Consider the following 21195-nt stretch of genomic DNA (forward strand, 5'->3'; position numbering starts at 1 on the left):
TGACCCAGAAAGACATGCGCACAACCCGGCCTGGGGGAAAAAAAAGCACATCTGCATTTTTCACTGACGTAAGTACGCTGTGCAGCTCATATCGCCAGATTGCAAACCTAAACTTGGCTGGAGGCCGGTAGTGAGACCGGGGCTGTTTCATATACTTTGTTGTATTGCCTGCCTTACTTTTCCAACTGTCCTATAGAGCTTTGTACAAACTCAGCTGCCCTGGAGACAGGAGTCAGTGAGGGGGGGGGGGGGGTGGGGGGTAAAGAAATCTATGTTGCTTGGTGGTGGCTGATGGCATCCCGATTTCTGCCAAGTCAGTAACTTCAGTAAGCTCCCCCCCCCCCCCCCCGTCCCACCTCCCCCCCCCCCCCACCCCCCTCTCCAAACTGCAGGATTCTGTTCTGGATGAAAATAACTCTTGTGGTTTCGAGAGAGTAGAATTGATTGGTACGGATCGCCAGTGTGCACGGTCTATTGTTTGAAAGCTGCACTTAAACCCGTCCCAGAATGAAGATGAAAACGGTAAACGCTGCTAGTAACATTTTCCCGACCCTTTTGTTTATTTTAGAGTGTGGGTTTGCTGCTAACAGCTCACTGCAAGCTGTATTGTTAAATGAGTGGGACTGGACACAAGCAGTATCAGTGAGTTAATTCTGTTTTTTTTTTATTGCTGAAAATGGATTGCAACTGGAAAGAATCGTTCGTTTTTGTTAAAAAAAAAGAAAAGATTAGGATGTTTGAAACCCTAATTCAGCAGGTCCTCCCCTCGTGCATTCTGAAGGAAGATAGTTCCGTTTGTTTTAAGATAGTAACAAAAGCTGTGCAGAAGAGTGTTCTTTGATTTAATCTGCACCTCGTGTGATTTGTGAGGGGACTTTTAAGGATGCGTCGATCCAGTTAATCGAATGTTGCGAGTGTGATTGTATAGGAAACATATATATATATATTTAAAATCGAAGCAAGGCAAAAGAGTGTGCAAAGAAGTCACAGACTTTCAAATTCTTATATTGTTGTAGAGACGCTTGTTTTTATTTGAGCTGCCGGTGTAATGTATTTGGGCCAAATGCCAACTGTCTGGGTCACACGCGTTTTATCCAAATAGATTTAGTGCTGCTGTCTGGGCTGCCGAATGTTACTTTATATTGACCGTGCGGAACCCTATTCGATTTCCTCCCCATATAGGAAAAGTTTTAATTCTCCCTGATTTTTTTTTTGACATTGAAATGCTGACGTTGAGCAGGCAGCTGTGTGCTGTGTTTTTGTAGTGTCTCGCCTTTTCGTAGCTCCTTCAACTGAGAGAGAGAAAAAAACATTTTTGGGACTGTCCAGCAGAAATCTTGACAGCTCCTGGAAACTTTACTCGATCCGGCGCAGGGAATTCAGCACAGGTTGGAAAAGCCAAACCTTGACTGGTGACGTTTGCAAAGTTTTCTTTTTTTTTCTGTTCAGGATCTGCCCTCATGGTGCGATTTCTGCCCCGAATTTGATTAAAAAGAAACATTCGTGATCTGCATTGCATCATTTCTATATGTATTTTTTTTTAAAAAGGGAAGTCAAATGTTTTTCGTTGTAGAGTTGCAACGGTAACTGGGGCTGTATCATTTCTTTCCCCACTGAAAGGGTAACCATTCAACAGCAGGAGCAGGTCTGCAACTTCTATTCAGTAGGGAACCGCAGACTTTATATCTTTCGATTGAGCCACTGCCCCCTCCCCCTTCACTTCCCTAGTAACATGCACATGCCACTTGTACCATAGCCCTATCCGTTCAGAAGTTTCTGCTGCGCGCTTATCTTAAATCTCAAACCGTGACACCCTATTATATTCTGGGGGACACCCACTGAACACCAACTTTTTACATTCACTTGGATATAATGTGACTTCTGTGTGCCGGGGATCCTTTTGTTTCCACCTTTGCCCTTGCTAACTACTGTGTTACAACTCCAGAGTGACTGGGCTTGGGAGAAACATTTGGCCCAAGTAGTTAAGGATGTACCTAGGCGCTTTTAAATAAATTGCTCTAAGTGTAAATCCGTTCACCATTTCGTCTGTTTCGCAAACCCACCATTGTTTTTTTGCATTGACTTCTTATGAAAGCAATGTCATTCGGAGTCGCCAGTCTATTTCATTTCCAGTCGAAAGTGTATCCAGCTGTTATGCCAAGAAAGTGTAAGCTGGAAACGTCAGCCCGCTCTTCCCACCTCTCTCGCCTGCTCCCCTTTTCAAACTCTATGTATGATTTTAGATATTGTGCCAGGGGAGCTGCTTGCTTTCAGCGTTAGGCCAAGCTTTGCTTGAGGGCGGACAAGACTCCCGTCTCCACTGTGAAGTGATGCTGCCTGTCGCCGCCTTTCAGCACCTTGCCGTGCCCGGCTCCTGCTCCTTAAGAATGTGTCTTCACTGGAATGCTCACTCGGGACTTTCCCGGTGTTCTTCCTTTCCCTTTGTTACACAGGGCTCGCTTTGTACCGGGGAGAGACCGCCTCCTGCTGTCTGGAGTGAGACATTCCAGAGATGCTCATGGTTCGCACTGTGTTGTCCGCTCAGCTGGTGTTACTCCACCTCCTCGTGAGCCACTCTTTTCCCTCACTGTCCTCTTGTGGTTTCACCCACTTCCTGTATTTTCTTTAACTTTCCACTTTTCCTTTGCTTTGCCTTAGAGATACTTGCATTTATATAGTGCCTTTCCCATCCTCGGAGGTCTCAAACGCTTTACGATCAACCGTGTACTTTTGAAGTATAGTAACTTGTCAGGAACACTGCTTGCTTCTTAATGGCCTCTCTATGGCTCAGATCCTGTCTACCTATCACTTGCTCTCCCTCTCTGGTAACCTCAGCTTCCCCATTTCTTTGTTGTTATCTCCCTCTTGATGTTTTAGAATCCCGACAGTACAGAATCATAGAACCCATAGAATCCCTACAGTGCAGAAGGAGGCTATTTGGCCCATCGAGTCTGCACCGACAACAATCCCACTGAGGCCCTATCCTCGTAACCTCATGTATTTACCCTGCTAATCCACCTGATAGTAAGGGACAATTTAGTATGGCCAATCAACCTAATCTGCACATCTTTGGACTGTGGGAGAAAACTCACACAAATATGGGGAGAATGTGCAAACTCCACAAGCAGTTACCCAAGGCCGGAATTGAACCTGGGTCCCTAGCGCTGTGAGGCAGTGGTGCTAGCCACTGTGCCACCGTGTCACCCCAAGGAGGCCATTTGGCCCATCGAGCCTGCATGGACCACAATCCCACCCAGGCCCTATCTCCTTTTATCCCTACTAGTCCCCCTGACTCTAAGGGCAATTTACCATGGCCAATCAACCTAACCTGCACATCTTTGGAGTGTGGGAGGAAATCGGAGCACCCGGAGAAAACCTACGCAGACACGGGGGGAATGTGTAAACTCTACGCTGTGACCCGAGGCTGGAAGTGAATCCAGATCCCTGGCGCTGTGAGGCAGCAATGCTAACTATTGTGCCAGTTTTGTTTTGCAATTTTCCCGGTTCTTTCTTCAGTTCCCCATTCACATCCCGCTGCCCTTCTGTTCTTTGTTTTTCTGTGCTTTGCTCCTCTCTTGTTTTACCACTGCTCCCATCCCACTCCCCATCTTCGATCGCTTTGCCTTTTTAACAACTTGTATTTTAAGGGCGGATTTAACACTGGAAAACATCCCATTGCCCCCACTTCCTACTGATCCTCAATGATTCCCCTATTCCCTTTATTCAACTCCAACACCCACATTTTTCTTCCCTTTTCCTGTACTCTTACTTTCCTCCTCTCCCTTTCCTCTGCTCCCTCTCATCCGTTTTTACAGCTCTTCCAGTCCTTTTCCCATCTCATCCTCTCCTCACCATTTATCTTTTGCCTGTTCCTCTTCTTCTGCCTGTTACACCCTCCAAAGCTCCCCTTCCCTCCTCCTGTCTAATTCTACTCTTATTTCCATATCCATCTTCCATCTCTGTTTTCCTTCAATCCCTCACTTAACCCTACAAATCGCCTTTCCAATTCCCCATTTAATTCTTCCTTCCTCATCTGCTTTGTTGCTGCAATCCTTCTGCACTCTTCTCCTTCCCTGAGGTTCTCTCTAACCCTCCCTTTCCGATCCTCCTTTCTTATCCATTCAGTCCCTGCTCTCTTGCCTCTCCTTTCTCCTCTTTCCCTCCACTATCCTCCTCAATTCCTCTTGTTCATTTTCTCCTACGCTTAGCAGCCTGCCTGCCTCTCCTTCTCCCTTCATCCATTCTTCCACCCTCTACCACCATCCTCACCCCTCATCCTTTCCACCCCTCCACTCTCCTCCACTTTCCTCTCATCCTCCATCCTTCCCTCCATGCACCCCTTCTTTCTTAGTGTCCTTCTTTTCCTTCCCATCCTGCATCCTATGACCTCAAAACTTCCATTCCTTCCTTCATCCCTTCCTCTACCCCTCCGCCTTCTTCACATTTCTTCCTCCATCCCTTCCTCTAATCTTCCCCCTTCCTCCACATTCCTTCCTCCAAGCACTCTCTCCCTGCTTCCAACTGGTACTCTATCTGCACGCAGACCAGTAACAGGAAGGTCAAAACTTTGCCAGGCCTGATTGGTGGATACATTCCCAGTGAATGGTTGAGTGATTGGGCTCCATCCAGTAGGAGGTGAGAGTGGGTTTGGGTAGCTCAGCTTCTCTCCATAGACCCTCACTCCTCACATGGAGACTCACTCTTCACATGGACACTCACTCTTCACATGGACACTCACTCCTCACATGGACACTCACTCTTCACATGGAGACTCACTCTTCACATGGACACTCACTCCTCACATGGAGACTCACTCCTCACATGAAGACTCACTCTTCACATGGACACTCACTCCTCACATGGAGCCTCACTCCTCACATGGACACTCACTCCTCACATGGACACTCACTCCTCACATGGTCCCTCACTACTCACATGGAGACTCACTCCTCACATGGGGACTCACTCCTCACATGGGGCCTCACTCACATGGAGACTCTTCACATGGACACTCACTCCTCAGATGGAGACTCACTCCTCACATGGACACTCACTCCTCACATGGACACTCACTCCTCACATGGAGACTCTTCACATGGACACTCACTCCTCAGATGGAGACTCACTCCTCACATGGACACTCACTCCTCACATGGACACTCACTCCTCACATGGAGACTCTTCACATGGACACTCACTCCTCAGATGGAGACTCACTCCTCACATGGACACTCACTCCTCATGCGATGAATCACTTTCCATATGGAGCCTCATTGTCTACTTGGAGGCTCAGTCTTGATATGAAGACTCATTCTCTAAGTGGAACCTCACTCTCCACAATGAGCTTACTCTCCACTTGGAGTTCTCCTCACATGAATCCTCAATCCTCACATGGACACTCATTCTTCACATGGAGACTCACTCCTCACATGGACACTCACTCCTCACATGGACACTCACTCCTCACATGAACCCTCAATCCTCACATGGACACTGACTCCTCACATGAACCCTCAATCCTCACATGGACACTCCTCATGTGGAGACTCACTCCTCACATGGAGACTCGCTCCTCACATGGACACTCACTCCTCACATGGAGACTCACTCCTCACATGGACACTCACTCCTCACATGGAGACTCACTCGTCACATGGACACTCACTCCTCAGATGGACACTCACTCCTCGCATGGAAACTCACTCTTCACATGGACACTCACTCCTCACATGGCCCCTTACTCCTCACATGGAGACTCACTCCTCACATGGACACTCCTCATGCAATGAATCACTTTCCATATGGAGCCTCATTTTCTACTTGGAGGCTCAGTCTTGAAATGAAGACTCATTCTCTACGTGGAACCTCACTCTCCATAATGAGCTTACTCTCCACCTGGAGTTCCCCTCACATGAATCCTCAATCCTCATATGGACACTCACTCTTTACATGGAGATTCACTCCTCACATGGACACTCACTCCTCACATGGAGACTCACTCCTCACATGGAGACTCACTCCTCACATGGACACTCACTCCTCACATGAACCCTCAATCCTCACGTGGACACTCCTCACATGGAGACTCACTCCTCACATGGAGACTCACTCCTCACATGAACCCTCAATCCTCACATGGAGACTCACTGCTCACATGGAGACTCACTCTTCACATGGAGACTCACTCTTCACATGGTGACTCACTCTTCACATGGACACTCACTCCTCACATGCAGACTCACTCCTCACATGGAGACTCACTATTCACATGGACACTCACTCCTCACATGGCCCCTCACTCCTCACATGGAGAGATTCACTCCTCACATGGAGACTCACTCTTCACATGGACACTCACTCCTCACATGGACACTCACTCCTCACATGGAGAGATTCACTCCTCACATGGAGACTCACTCTTCACATGGACACTCACTCCTCACATGGTCCCTCACTCCTCACATGGTCCCTCAATCCTCACTTGGAGTCTCACTCCTCAAATGGAGATTCACTCTCTACATGGAGCCCACTCTCCTCTGCCCTTTTGTGCTCAGGATTGTAGTTGCACAGTCAGGGTTTGTAAGAAAGATAAATGTACTCCAGAAAAATGATGTATGACCGTTTTATAATTCATTCGGGCTGCATGACACTCATGCTCACTGAGTTAGTTGTTTAGGTTTTTTGCTGATTATCTTGGAAATTAAGCACAAAAGATGAGTTTTCACTAATTTCCCGTCAGCTGCTTCTTCTGAATTGTGTATTTTTCCTTGTGAGAAAGCGATTAAGAAGTCAACACTCACAGTGTTGTGAAGCGGGAGAGGAGTGTAAGTATACATTTCCTCTGCCATCTATTTGATGTGATTTGGACAGGCTGAGTGTGGGAGCATATGCATGGCAGATGCAGTATAATGTGAATAAATGTGAGGTTGTCCATTTTGGTAGCAAAAATAGGAAGGCAGATTATCATTTGAATATGTGTAAATTGAGAGAGGTGGATACTGAGCGAGACCTTGGTGCATCAGTCGCTGAAAGTAAGCACGCAGATATAACAAGCCATAAAGAAGGCAAATATACGTTGGCCTTCATAGCAAGAGTATAGGGATTTGAGTATAGGGATAGGGATGTTTTACTGCAATTGTATAGTGCATTGGTGAAGCCACACCTGGAGTATTGTGTGCAGTTTTGGTGTTCTTATCTGAGGAAGGATGTCCTTACCATAGAGAGAGTGCAGCAAAGGTTTACTAGGCTGATTCCTGGGATGGCAGGACTCTCATATGAGGAAAGAAAGTCAGTTAGGATTGTATTCATTGGAGTTTAGAAGAGTGAGAGAGGATCTCATAGAAACTTATAAAATTCTAACAGGATTAGACAGGATAGGTTCAGAAAGAATGTTCCCTATGTAGGGGGAGTCCAGAATTAGGGGGTCATAGTTTGAGGATAAGGGATAAACCTTTTAGGACCTAGGTGCTAAAGGAATCAAGGTATATAGAGGGAAGGCAGAATCAGATTATTCAATTTGATGATCAGCCATGATCAAAATGAATGGCGGAGCAGGCTCGGAGGGCCGAATGGCCTACTCCTATTTTCTATGAAAGTTTCTATGTATGTGTGGGGTCTTTTCCTCTTCTGCAATCCGAACCTTTGCAATGCGACACAGTCAGTTTGCTGTTGCAGTATAGAACCAATTTTTTTAATCAACTGTTTTGCTGCTAAAATTCCCATCACAAATAATGCACTGAGGATAACAGTGGCCAAGGGCATTATTAATGTGTGCTGTTCCCCTTTTGCAGGCATACGGATGACTGAGTCCTAATACATGGCCAATGAGTGTGGGTGCTGAGGATTCTGCCGCTTTGCTGCTGGCTCTGGGCGCAGGGATGAGTGGCCACCCGGGCTGCTGCACCAACTGCTGGACCTTTCGGCGCTGAGGCACCGCCGCACGGAAACGTGCCGAGGACTCGGCGACCCTAATGGGCTTGTTTCCGTGCGCTTCTGGAGTCAACCAAACGGTCTAGCGCAAAGGATAGCCACAAACAGCTGGAGGTTCACTAAATGATGGAAATTTTGTGGAAGACGCTGACTTGGATTTTGAGCCTGGTCATGGCTGCTTCGGAATTTGACAGTGACACAAGGCTTTCTTACAATTCTCAAGGTAGGATCATCCCAGCATGACCAGAATGTAATGTAGACTAGCGCCACATCACCAACGCTTTCAAACCCAAATAAACCATGTGGGCTTTTGTTGGCACGAGTTCATATTTACTTTGTTACAACCATCTTTCATTTTTAAAAAATCTACACTCCTGACCGTTTGTAAAAGAAAATCACTTCAGTTATTAAGACAATTGGATTGTATGTGAATGACATTTATTGGTGATTTGATGTAACCCGTCATGTACAGTAGGTTGGGAATAGGGAGAGACTGAACATAGCTCTTTTGATCAAACCTGAACAAGGTCCAGAACACATTCTTTAATGTCTTGTTTATGACTGGAGTTTGCCGGTCTACACAGCAGAATCCTTATGTTGCACTTGGAATGTTAACAGCAAAATTGTATCACTACCTTGTTAAATGCAAAATTGGTACTAGGATTTTAAGGGCGGGTACTGCTGACATTTTCTGCATATGTCTGGTTATTTCAAAGTCTTTATCCTTCCCAACTTACTGCATTGTATCGTGGTTTCACTAATTTGTGAAACATTACTTGATCAAACACTGGATGATTGTGACTTCCTCACTTGTAGCTTAACATGCTGAACACTCTTGAAAATATTTGACAGTAACTTTCCCTTGACATTAGATGGAATGATTTTGACTGGTATTTAGTAGTATTTTGTCACCTCCTTTTTTTCTTTCCACGCCCATTTCCTGGATCTTCCCACCTTGTGATTTCAAAGAGGAATTCCTTTCTTACCTCGAACATTATCAGCTGACGGTTCCCGCCCGAGTGGATCACAACGGAGATTTCCTGAACATCAGTGCGAAAAGCTACAGACGTTCAAGGCGAAGGAGGAGTTCGGATACGACACCTCATGATCCAAACGAATCTAAATTATTTTACACACTGACCGCCTACGGAAAGCACTTTCACCTAAACCTGAGTTTAAACACTAAATTAATCTCCAGACATTTTATGGTAGAATATTGGGGGGACGACGGTCCAGAGTGGAAACACGATTTTATTGATAACTGCCATTATGTGGGATTTGTACTACATGAGCACAATACTACGAAGGTGGCTTTAAGCAACTGCAATGGCCTGGTGAGTAGAACAGTAAACTTGCTTTTCAAACTGGGACACTGCTTTATTCATTTGATTGCTTTTGTGCTGCGGGATATAAAGGATTTGTTATTCGGCATCAGTCGGAACTGTTAACTGAACTGATGGAACCATTGCAGGAACTGAAGCATAAACAGCTGCCCTGCTGTATAATGCACATGGCTAATTTGCATATGATCGACCGCAGTGGGAAGGGTAGCCAGATCTTAAAGAGGCAGGTCCCTTTCAGTGGCCTCTGCAGACCGAATATAGTTCTGAAGCACGTACAAATCCAACTTCCTGTGCAGCATATTAAAGAAGAGATGTCTGACAAACTTTCATGCAGGGCCGTTAGTTTAATTTACATAAATTCATGTCTTAATGCCTTAGTTGGGAAGGGTGACCAGCTTCCCCCCAGTGTTTACAAATAATGCATTTCGTACCACAAGATATATGACTGTTATGATGGAACAATGTAGTTCTGCAACTGGCAAGAAGGGTGAACTGGGATTATTTGTATTACAATGAATAAACTAAAGTGCACATTTAATTTGGAGACAAATCACAATAACAAATGGCTGGATACTGTGGTTTTAAACTAATAACATGCACTGAAATCAGCATTGGCTGCATTTTTGGAAGAAAGTTGGATGGGGAATGAAGTAGTAACATTCATTGCTAGCAACTCCTCAGCAATAAAGGTCCAACCATTTAAAGACCCAGAATAGTGGAGGAAACAAAACCACCATTAGAAAGTAGAATTAAAACATATTGCTTTTAATTGTCAGCAGATTTAGTATGTTCTGTTTGTTTGGATGACCTTTGGTCTCAGTTAGTCACTGTTATATGTTTTATTATTCATCTTACTATTATATTTCCTACAATATGTGTTCATTATGCACAATCCAGATATACCTGTATTAAACTTAAGGAATGAACTATTTTGGACTACTTCTTAAAACTTCTAAAATCCTTACACGTAATAATGATCTGTTTTGTTCTCTTAAGCACGGGGTGATTGTAACAGAAGAAGATCAGTATTTCATTGAACCATTGCAGGATATATCTGAGGACAATACTAGTGACATTACTTATGGCGAAGGCCACCCTCATGTTGTTTACAAGCGTTCTTCCATTCGACAGAGACATCAAACAAACATGTCAAACTGCGGAGTTCCAGGTAACTTACTTAACATTGTAGGAGTCTATACAGAAGTATAATCTTTTTGCCTTTCATGAAAATATGTAGGATTGAAAAGTAGGTACATATTATATGAACCCACAATACTGAAAAATATGCAGAAATACCAAAACTGTTCATTTTTGACTCAATATGGTAATGATTTTTACTGTTTTTGATTCTTTGATTACTTTGTAATAGAGAATCTTTTCTTCAATACAATAGATGTTACTAATGACAACCTTGTTGCTTAAAAAAATGTTCAGTTTGTTCAGACCATACATCTTCAGAGCCCCAAAATATAAGAAAAAAAATTGCTGATTAAGAGTTTCTCCATCATCATCATTTCAGCCGTGGCTCTCATTTTTGGGGTAAAAAGTTGTGGATTCAACCTTTTGAATCCCACTCCAGAGACTGAAGCACAAAATCTAGGCTCAAATTTCAGTGCAGTACTGAAGGAGGGCTGAATTGTCAGGGGTGTAGTGAAATGTTAAATTGAGGCTCCTTCTGTCCCACTGAGGTGTGTAAAATATTCCAGGGTAGTGTTTTGAAGAGGAGCAGTCTTCTTCTTTGGTGTTCTAGCCAATATTTATCCCTCAATTAACATCAGTGAAACAGATTATTTGCTGCTTGTTATGTTGCTATTTTTGGATTCTTGTTGGCTGTCACTTTTTGTATGTGTATTAAACAGTGACTATACTTTGAAGTATTTAGTTGGTTGTAAAATACTTTGGGATAACCTGCCATGGTGAAATACATTATATAAATGCAAGTGTTTATTTAATCAAATACTTTTGTCTTGCAGTACTTAGAGGAATGCCAGAGCTTTATTTTATTGTATCTTCTCTATGTAGTGTGCCAATGAATTGTAGTTGGTTGCCACTTAATAAATGAAAAAGAAGCTCTAAACAGAGCCACATGAATGTATAAAAGGCAGGTGGAAGTTCCTGCTTTTTCAGCAATATTTTAATTTAGAATTGTTTTAATATTTGGAAAGGTATAGATGTCTATTTGCATAAATGTAAATACCTGTGTAGTAGTATAAGGTGTGCCTTCGCATTAGTGTGCATTCAGGATCTGCAAACTGAGGGATGAGCCGGAGGTTCACACTACAATTGCCCCAACTGCATCAGATTTCAGGTCACTCAGTGGGTAGAGGTGCAGAATGAAAGCCAAGTGTGATCTGACACCGTGGAAAGAGAGTTTCTTAGTGGTTGATTATAGAATAGCACTGATGTAAACTTAGTAACAGGTCATTTTGTCACTTTTTTCAGTTAGTTATGGGGATCTAATCAGGGATCCTGAAATATGAATAAATATTGTATACTTTAATTAACTTTCTATTTACTAAAGAAAACTAGTAACAATGAAAATAATACATTACGTTGTCTGATTAAACCACAAAAATAATACAAATGCTGGAAAATTGAAAAAAATACTGGAAATATAAAGTGGATCAGTCAGCTCCTGAAAGATACAGACAGGTTAATATGGAGCTCTATCACAACACAGTTCTGATGAAGAGATCCATCTAACACATTGATCTTTCTTTCAGGTGATTGACCTGGTATGCATTCCCAGCATTTTTTGATCCAGTTACAATTGTAAAGAGAAAAAGAAAGCCAACAGACTTGTGTTCATCAAGTGTCTTTCATATCCCCAGGATGTGTTCTGCAGCCATTCTTATAACAGAGGAAGACACAGCAGCCAATTTGTACACAGCAAAGTCTCATAACCATAAATTAGATAAATAACCAGATAATAGTGTTAATAGTGTTGATTGGAATAAGTATCAAGCAGGACACGACGGGTACTCTCCTGTTCAAATTATGCCGTGGGATTATTTGTTCCAATCTGAAGGGGCAACTAGTTCAATGTCTCATTCAAAAGATGGCACCCCTGACAGTACAGCACTTCCCTGGTACTGCACTCAAATGCTGAGGCCTTTGAAGTGGGTCTTCAACCCACAAACATCTGACTCAGAAGTAAGAGTGCTTTCCCACACAGCAGTAGAGGCGGGATCATTGAACATTTTTAAGGAAGAGGTAGATAGATTCTTGACTAGCAAGGAAGATAAGGTTATTGGGGTAGGTGAATGTGGAGTTGAGGCTACAATCAGATAATCCATGATCTTATTGAATGGTGGAGCAGGTTTGAGGGGCCGAATGGCCTACTATTCCTAATGTGAATGTTCGTATCTTTGAGTGTTCATATGATTGAGTCAAGGCTGATATAGAGGTCACTATATTCAGAATTTGTCATGAATTCTGTGCTTATTTGTGGCTTGAGGCTGGTAATCACAGAATCATTCTTCAGCCTGCTTTAACCTGTATTGCTAGTTTGGGAGTCAGATTTTTTGCACACTTACTCAGAAGCACCTACTGATTTACTTTTCTTGGCAGAATGGTTTTTAAGTGAATCACAGAATCCCTACAGTGCGGAAGGAGGCCATTCGGCCCATCAAGCCTGGACTGACAACAATCCCACCGGGGCCCTACCCTCGTAAACCCACATACTTACCCTGCTAGTCCCCTTGACACTAAGGGGTAATTTAGTATGGCCAATCAACATAACCTGCGCATCTTTGGACTGTGGGAGGAAACCGGAGCACCCGGAGGAAACCCACGTGGACACAGGCCGACCGAGGCCGGAATTGAACCCGGGTCTCTGGGGCTGTGAGGCAGTAGTGCTAACCACTGTGTCACCGTGCCACACACTCTGTTAATTAGGGTGTGGTGCTTAACACAGAAATGTTTTGAGTGCAAGAGTTGGAACACTTTTGCATGAGTTTATAAAATATGCAGGAAATCCAGTGTTTCAGGAGTACTGCGTCCAGGTCAGGCACTGCACCTCAGGAAGCATATGTATTAGACGGAGTGCAGCACAGATCAGCTGGAAAGATACCACGGCTAAAAGGGTTAAGTTATGAGGACAGCTTGCATAGACTAGGGGTATGATTTTCAATTGCCTGTGAAGGTGAAGTTAGTTGCAGATGAGCTTTGAAAATAATGGCCGGAGTTCTCCCAGCATTTTTTGATCCAGATACAATTGTAAAGAGAAAAAGAAAGCCAACATACTTGTATTCATAAAGTGTCTTTCATATCTCCAGGATGTTTTGCAGCCAATTAAGCATATGAAGTGCAGCCATTCTTGTAACAAAGGAAGACATTCGCGTGAAAACTGGAGTAATTCACGCTGGTTTTTTCAGTGGGGATTCAGAGAAGAATCTCCCACACTCTGTGCACTGTAGAGTGCCTCAGTGTGAATATTATTAAAACTCTGTGGGTGGGGCCTATTCCCGCTGGAGAGGCTGACAGCATAGCGCTGAGCGAGCCACTGCGCATGCGCCAATTTGTCGGCACCGAGATCGGGCATGCGCAGTAGCCCTGCACTGCTGGCTTCCCGATCGCTGGCCAGCCTCACGCCCCCCAACCATTCCTGGGCCAACCCCGAACTCTCCCTTCCGGGCCCGCCCCCCCCAGGCCCCCCACCCCAATTCCCCATCCCAGCAGGCTGACCCCCAGCCCACCCTGTTCGATGGCCTCTCTCCTTTCCCCCACCCCCTGATTCTGTCTGCAGACTTGTAGCGGGACCCCCCACCCCCACCGATTGGCCCAGCTGGCTTCACCCCCTAAGTCCCCTTAGCACTGCCCCTGTCCTCTTGGCATTGCCCCATGCCCAATGGGCAGTGCCAAGGTGCCCCCTGGGCATTTTCACTTGCCCCTTAGGCAGTGCCAGGGTCCCAGGCTGGCACTGCCAAGGTGCCAATGTCCAGGGGGGCAGCCCCCCTGCCGCCTCAGGGCCCCCCTTCACTCCAGCGGGGTTGGGCTGCTGGTTCCCCTCAGTGGGGAGCTACTTTAATCCCCGCTGGAGTGAACCACTTTGGCGGTGGGAGGGTGAGATACTAGCAGGCTTGGAGACTTCAGTCCCGGGCCTGCTAATTACATTTAAATTATATTGAAATGACCATTTAAATGGTCTTTGTGCCTCGCCGCTGATTTCCGGCGCGAATGTGACGCCGCTGGAAATCCGGCACTGGGAGATGCTATCGGGGCGGGAGCACATGTGTGAACCCCGTGAATCGGCTGACGTGAGAATCTCCTGGCCCGCTGCAATAAAAAATTTGTGCAACAGGATGGGAGAACTGCCCGTGGTGTCCCCAGGTGGCATGTCAGTCTACCAATGCCTCTGAAAGTGCTGCTATTTTCAAAGCGAGGGGAGAAACGGGGGGAACCGACAAGCTGCTCACCTTCAATTAATGGTTAAATTCCTCAAAGAGCTTGTTAGCAGCCTGCGGATTTACACATCACGCATTGGGTAAAGCAAACAGCCTGGTTCAGTGCACGGCTATTGGGAGTAATGTAGGGAAGTGTTACCTGATGCTTCTGATGAAGTAAAATTGTTGGAAAAAAGGAGTTATTCACAAAAGCGTTCCAGTACCTTTCCATTGGCTGTTTGGCCATTTCTCTGCACTATGAGGCTACTGACCCTTTGATATCCTGCCTGCTCCATTCTGCAGGGTAACAGCAAGCCCAGCAATGGCTGCCATTTGCTGTTGAGCTTGGCACTTTGGCGTTATTTCCTACCTCCCGGCAGCAGCCGGCACCCAGTTTGGGTGCTGAGCTCACCTCTGCTCCAATTAGGAAATAATATTGCAGCAGTGTCACAAACATGGCACATGGATGGGACCCAGAAATCTGGGTGTTGGGTCCCGACCCTGGATTGACAATCAGGCTCCAGGTTTGCATTTCATTGTGTGCAGAAGATTAAGAGGGTGTATAATTGAAGTATTTTAAATGAGTAAAGGATCCTCTTTCCTCGACTCTAAAACTAACAGTGCATAAATTGGGTCTTTTGTCTACTGATCTACATTCCCCTGTCTTCCTGTGCTTTTCTCCAGATATTTGGCATGTTCCCATCATCCCACCTACTAGCTCAATGTCATCTGCAAAAATCACTTCCCATCTTCCTTGCTCAGTCAGAACATCCTTGATCATCAGGGAGAGAAAAGGGGCTCAGTGCCAATCCTTGGTGTCATCCAACTTTGGCTTTGAAACTCTGACTCTTCCCCACACTGCTTCTTATTCTTGTCTGGCATTCCAGAGGCTTTTGTACACTAACCGTGCCTCTTGTATTGTTGAAATATGGCTTTAATCTTTTATATAATGTGAAGAACATTCAACTGTGGGCCACAGAAGGATGGTATTAAATTGGCGACCCATGAATTCATTGGAATCTAATGGAAAGGAAAATTGGGCTTGGTTCATAACGGATGGTGATCTAGAAATCATAGGAATTTATGGCACAGAAGGAGAGCATTTGGCTCAAATGCCAATGCAGGTCATAAAAAGAGTTGTCAAGCTTCATATCACTTTCTAACTTTTGATCTGAAGCCTTATTATGGTACAATTGCTCAATCCACTACTGTTCATTTTAGGCTCTTCAGAGAGTTGGAAGTTCCAGTTAATGTTATAGACAGAGGGCAGAATTTACATGTTCAGGGTGGGCACACGCCTGACCCGGAAGCATGTTAAATAGCGAACGATGAAGTCAGACGTATATTTCAATATCATTGTGCATTCACGCGACATCTCGGTCAGCGGGTGCAGGTGTGGATTGGCAGTGCACCCGCTGATAATCATGAAACTAGTTGAGGGGATTATCTCTCTAATTAACTGGTATATCACAATGGCCCGTGCGATTTTAAACTCATCTCACGGGCAACACGGGCAGGCAGACCAACCAATTTCAAACTTTTTCCAATCAAGGGCAGGATAGAAGAGGGCTGCAGCAAAGGCTGGCGGAGAAGTTAGAGAGTTTCTGGCAGTGAGGTGAGGTGGTGTTTGTGTTTCCACAGAATGTTGTTTCTGTGTTGGGTTCATCATAGTGCGGCACTTACAGGACATTTCTGTCCCCTGGCATCAGAGATCTGGGTCCCTGTGTTACCATCTGCGCAGTAAGAAGTCTCACAACACCAGGTTAAAGTCCAACAGGTTTATTTGGTCTCTGCGCACAGATCAGCCCCATTAGCAAACCTGCAGATGGGTATAGTCTACTCAGCAGGGAACTACCACCCCCCTCCCCGGTGCCAGGGTGTGTACAGGCAGCAATCAAACTACCTTGACACGACCGAGGTCCACTGCTGCAAAAGGCTCTGGCTTTCAAGTGAAGCTGTAACAACCATCTGCCAGATGATTGGCCTGGGCATAGTCTCAAATTGTGTGGAAGGGCACCCAGTGCCTATGGCTGTTAAGGTGACTGTCACACTTAAATTTTAGGCCTCTGGATTGTTCCAGGGCACTCTGGGTAATCCATGTGGAGTTTCTCAGCCAGCTGCACACAGCTGTGTCAAGCTGGTCACTGACACCCTGTTCAGGCGTGTGAGAAGATTCATTCATTTCAGGACAGATCAAGTCAGCCAGGCCGAGCGGACCAGAAGCTTCACCACAATTGTGCCAGCGATTGCACCCATGTGACCATCAAGGTGCCAGCTAGCCAGCCTGGTGCTTTTGTCAACAGGAAGTGATTCTACTCTATGAACATTCAGATAGTCTGTGACCACAAGACCCAAATTCTGCAGGTGTGTGCAAGGTACCTGGGCAGATCTCATGATGCCTACATACTATGCCACTTGTAAGTGCCAAGGCTGTTAACAGCTCCAGCTCACCTTGAAGGGTGACTGATTGGCAACAGTGGTTATCCATTTAAAAGGTGGCTGATGACGTCTGTCTGGCACCCAAGAAGAGGAGAGGCAGAGAAGAGATACAACTGCTGAAATTCTCCACAAGGGCAGTGGTGTAGAGGACCATTGGGCTGCTGAATGTAAGGTTCTGATGCCTGGACCAATCTGGGGGGCACCTTGCAGTACCCGCCTGAGCGAGTGTCGCTCATAGCAGTTCTCTGCTGTGCTCTTCAAAATTTTTGCTGTCTCCAGGGGTGAACCTCTGGACCAGGAAGATGCTGATGTTGCTGCACCTGCCTCAGACGAGGACACTGACATCAACTCAGATGCCGATTCGGGGCAGCCAGAAGGCGAGGATGAGGAGGCTGAAATCAGGAACCTGCATGAGGGCAGGGACACCAGGGAGGCCCGGGTTTAGCTCTTTTTCAGCTAAGCTGGCATTCTCTACCCTCTCACCGAGCCCATGGCACCAATCCTGAACAACTCACAGTGAATGACTTCATGAGCCTGAATGCCAGACTAATAAAGGTTTATACCCTGGATGTATATCCACACAGTAAGAAGTTTAACAACACCAGGTTAAAGTCCAACAGGTTTATTTGGTAGCAAAAGCCACACAAGCTTTCGGAGCTCTAAGCCCCTTCTTCAGGTGAGTGGGAATTCTGTTCACAAACAGAGCTTATAAAGACACAGACTCAATTTACATGAATAATGGTTGGAATGCGAATACTTACAACTAATCAAGTCTTTAAGAAACGAAACAATGTGAGTGGAGAGAGCATCAAGACAGGCTAAAAAGATGTGTATTATAGTCTCCAGACAAGACAGCCAGTGAAACTCTGCAGGTCCACGCAACTGTGGGAGTTACAAATAGTGTGACATGAACCCAATATCCCGGTTGAGGCCGTCCTCGTGTGTGCGGAACTTGGCTATCAGTTCATGAATATCCACAGCCATTTATGAGACAGAAACAATTTGAGAACATAGGGCATTGATGGCATATGGGCAATAAGGTGAGAACAATAACATAAAACAAAGCAAAAATATCCAGTTGGATCATCAAGAGTTACCAGTGATAGGGAGGGCAAACAAAACCACCCTGTGGATGCCCCTGGTTGTGCTCACTGTGTCTTCAGCTTAGGTTTGCGGATGTTACATCTCGATGCCTCCCCCTCGCTGTCAGTGGAATGAGAGGCAGTTTGCTGACTTTGATGCCCTGTTGGCGCAGATGACCTTGGCGGTCGTCCTCTGGCCAATGGGGTCTGAGCAGGCATCGTCTGGGAGGGTTTGCTTAGCGACATGGCTGGGCACTCCTCAGTCGCCGCTGACTCGGAGGATGGGGTGGTGACTGGCAGAGGGTGGATGAGATGCTGCCCTCATCCGGGGTGCTATGAGAGGAGGCCCCAGAAATGACAGCCAGCTTGTCCACCATTGTGAGGCGAGTCTTCACCTCGCTGCTCACCAATGAAGGGTGGCCACCCATCCGAGAGACTGGGTGTCGCACTCTTCCTGACTGGTAGTGACCTCCTGAGGTCAGTGCCTGTATGAAGATTTGCAGATCCAAGCACAACCCCAGTAACACATCATAACGCTCCAGGAGCTCCCTCTCCTTTAGAGTTACCACTCTCTCAGCAGATGAGGCTGTGCGCCCAGAGCTCAGGGTCACTGCAGCGCTCATGCTCCTCAGGGACTCCTCTATGTGACCATGGCACACAAACCCTCAGGGATCTCTGTCAGATCTCCCCGTGCAACCCACTGTATATTCAGCATTTGCCACCTTGTTGATGACTCCAGAAGCTCATCACCCTCCTCGCACTCAGCATGGCCCTTGTCTCCAGCAGTCCTTCAGTGACGCCCTGGGCACTCCCTGTCACCACCATCTGCGGTGTTGATGGTAGTCATGATGTGGAGATGCCGGCATTGGACTGGGGTAAACACAGTGAGAGTTTTAACAACACCAGGTTAAAGTCCAACAGGTTTATTTGGTAGCAAATGCCATTAGCTTTCGGAGCGCTGCTCCTTCGTCAGATGGAGTTTTGAGAGCAGATATCCACTCCATCTGATGAAGGAGCTGTGCTCCAAAAGCTAATGGCATTTGCTACCAAATAAACCTGTTGGACTTTAACCTGGTGTTGTTAAAACTCTCACTGTGACCACCATCTGCACCAGTGAGCGTGCTGTGCCCTCACTGTTATGCCCTACCAACTCATCCGATATGATGATGCCCTCTGATGTGCCATTATCTGCACTGGTGCTCGATACTGAGAGAGGGTGTGCCGCGGGTGCATCCTGCCTGCTTTCATTCTCCAGTGTTAAAGAATGGTCATTGGCCTCTTGGCTGTCTCTGGTGGATGGCTGGCTAGAGGGAAGAAAACAAGTGCTCGGAAGCACCACTCATATCACAACACATGGGTGGCACAGTAGCACAGTGGTTAGCACTGCTGCTTCACAGTGCCAGGGACCTAGGTTCGATTCCCGGCTTGGGTCACTGTCTGTGTGGAGTTTGCGCATTCTCCCTGTGTCTGCATGGGTTTCCTCCGGGTGCTCCAGTTTCCTCCTACATTCTGAAAGACGTGCTGGTTAGGTGCATTGACCTGAACAGGCGCCGGACTATGGCGACTAGGGGATTTTCACAGTAACTTCATTGCAATGTAAGCCTTGCTTGTGACTAATCAATAAATTTTAAACTTTATGTTGCCCGGCGTGATTGTTTTCAGTTGCATTATAGTCTCAGTGACTGGTGCATCACTGAGGTTGTTCTGAGGATGAGATGCCCGAACATCAGTTTCACCTTCATCCTGTCATAAATCAGCCACTGGACTCTTACTGTCCTCTGCTACACCAGCCTATCCACAACCTGACGACCTCCCACCACACACACTCGGGCTCCAGTGCTCCCAGCTCATGCTGGTGAGAATAGCCAGGTTCTTTGTTCGGTGGGTGACCTCCTCCTTTCATCCCTGGGCTTTAGGATGTCCCTCTAGTGGCTGCTCTCTCTCGGTTATCGTGGCTATGTTTCTCCTGCCAGTAGGTGCAGAGCTCCATTAAGTACTGAACCCTTCACCTTTAGTGGCACATCATGCTGCCCGCCCCAACTCATATCACACCCGAAAGGCTTGAGAAGGTTACCAACGCTCTGAACACATGACCCTTTGATGGACCCAAGGCTTCAGGTTCTTCTCTCTAATCTTGAGATTAAGTTAAGTTTATTTATTAGTCACAAATACATTAACACTGACATTAACACTGCAGTGAAGTCACTGTGAAAATCTCCTAATCGCCACACTCCGGCACCTGTTCGGGTACACTGAGGGGGAATTTAGCATGGCAAATACTCCTAACCTGCACATCTTTGGACTGCGGGAGGAAACTGGAGCATCCGGAGGAAACCCTCGCAGACACAAACAGACTCTGCACAGACAGTGACCCAGGACGGGAATCGAACCCGGGTCCCTGGCATTGTGAGGCTGCAGTGCTAACCACTGTGCCACCGTGCTGCCGATGCACGGGAAGATTTGTGCAAAAACCACATACTTGATTACAACAATGAATGGGCAGCCTTCCTCTGTCCCTCACACTGAAAAATGACCACTCAGAATTCACCCATGCCGAGTACAGATTGTTATTGAACCTTTACCGGCATTGGATCCAGGTGCACCAGACTAGGCCATGCCTGCTGACCCCCAGCTACCACCTCTGCCCAGACCTTCGTTGTTTGGGATGGCCTCCTCCTTTCAGCCCTGGGCATTAGGATGTTCCTCCTGGCTAACAGCCCTCGCAAAAAGTTGTTGGAGAAGCGAGGGGCTTGCTGCCTGCCGGAGCTCCCCTCCAGTCTGGTGTGTCTTCCAACGGTCACCATTTTGCATTCTCCGGTTTCTACAAAGACCTCAGTGCGCCACCTTTAAACCTCGTGGTGGGCTGCCATTGGACACGGTGCCTGCCCTGCACCCGCCCATGCCCAGCATGCTCACCAAGTGCGGCTGCGATTCACACTGGCTACCAGTGTAATATCGTGAGTTTAAAATGATTGCAGGTGGGACTGGGAATCGCGGCCGTTTCTGATTCCGCCCACC

At 46.3% G+C, this 21195-nt stretch overlaps 1 protein-coding gene across 1 annotated transcript in view; it reads left to right on the forward strand.

Moving 5' to 3' along the window:
* The first annotated feature begins 444 nt into the window (after positions 1 to 444).
* Positions 445 to 21195, forward strand: part of adamts6 (ADAM metallopeptidase with thrombospondin type 1 motif, 6) — a 268724-nt gene continuing 247973 nt past the window's right edge. The window contains exons 1-4 of the mRNA XM_078218220.1: positions 445 to 522; positions 7791 to 8152; positions 8899 to 9263; positions 10269 to 10440. Coding sequence (XP_078074346.1) covers positions 8053 to 8152; positions 8899 to 9263; positions 10269 to 10440 — 637 coding nt within the window. The 5' untranslated portion in view covers positions 445 to 522; positions 7791 to 8052. The remainder of the gene's footprint in view (positions 523 to 7790; positions 8153 to 8898; positions 9264 to 10268; positions 10441 to 21195) is intronic.

This window comes from Mustelus asterias, chromosome 1 (genome assembly GCF_964213995.1).
Source record: "Mustelus asterias chromosome 1, sMusAst1.hap1.1, whole genome shotgun sequence".
Taxonomy (NCBI): domain Eukaryota; kingdom Metazoa; phylum Chordata; class Chondrichthyes; order Carcharhiniformes; family Triakidae; genus Mustelus; species Mustelus asterias.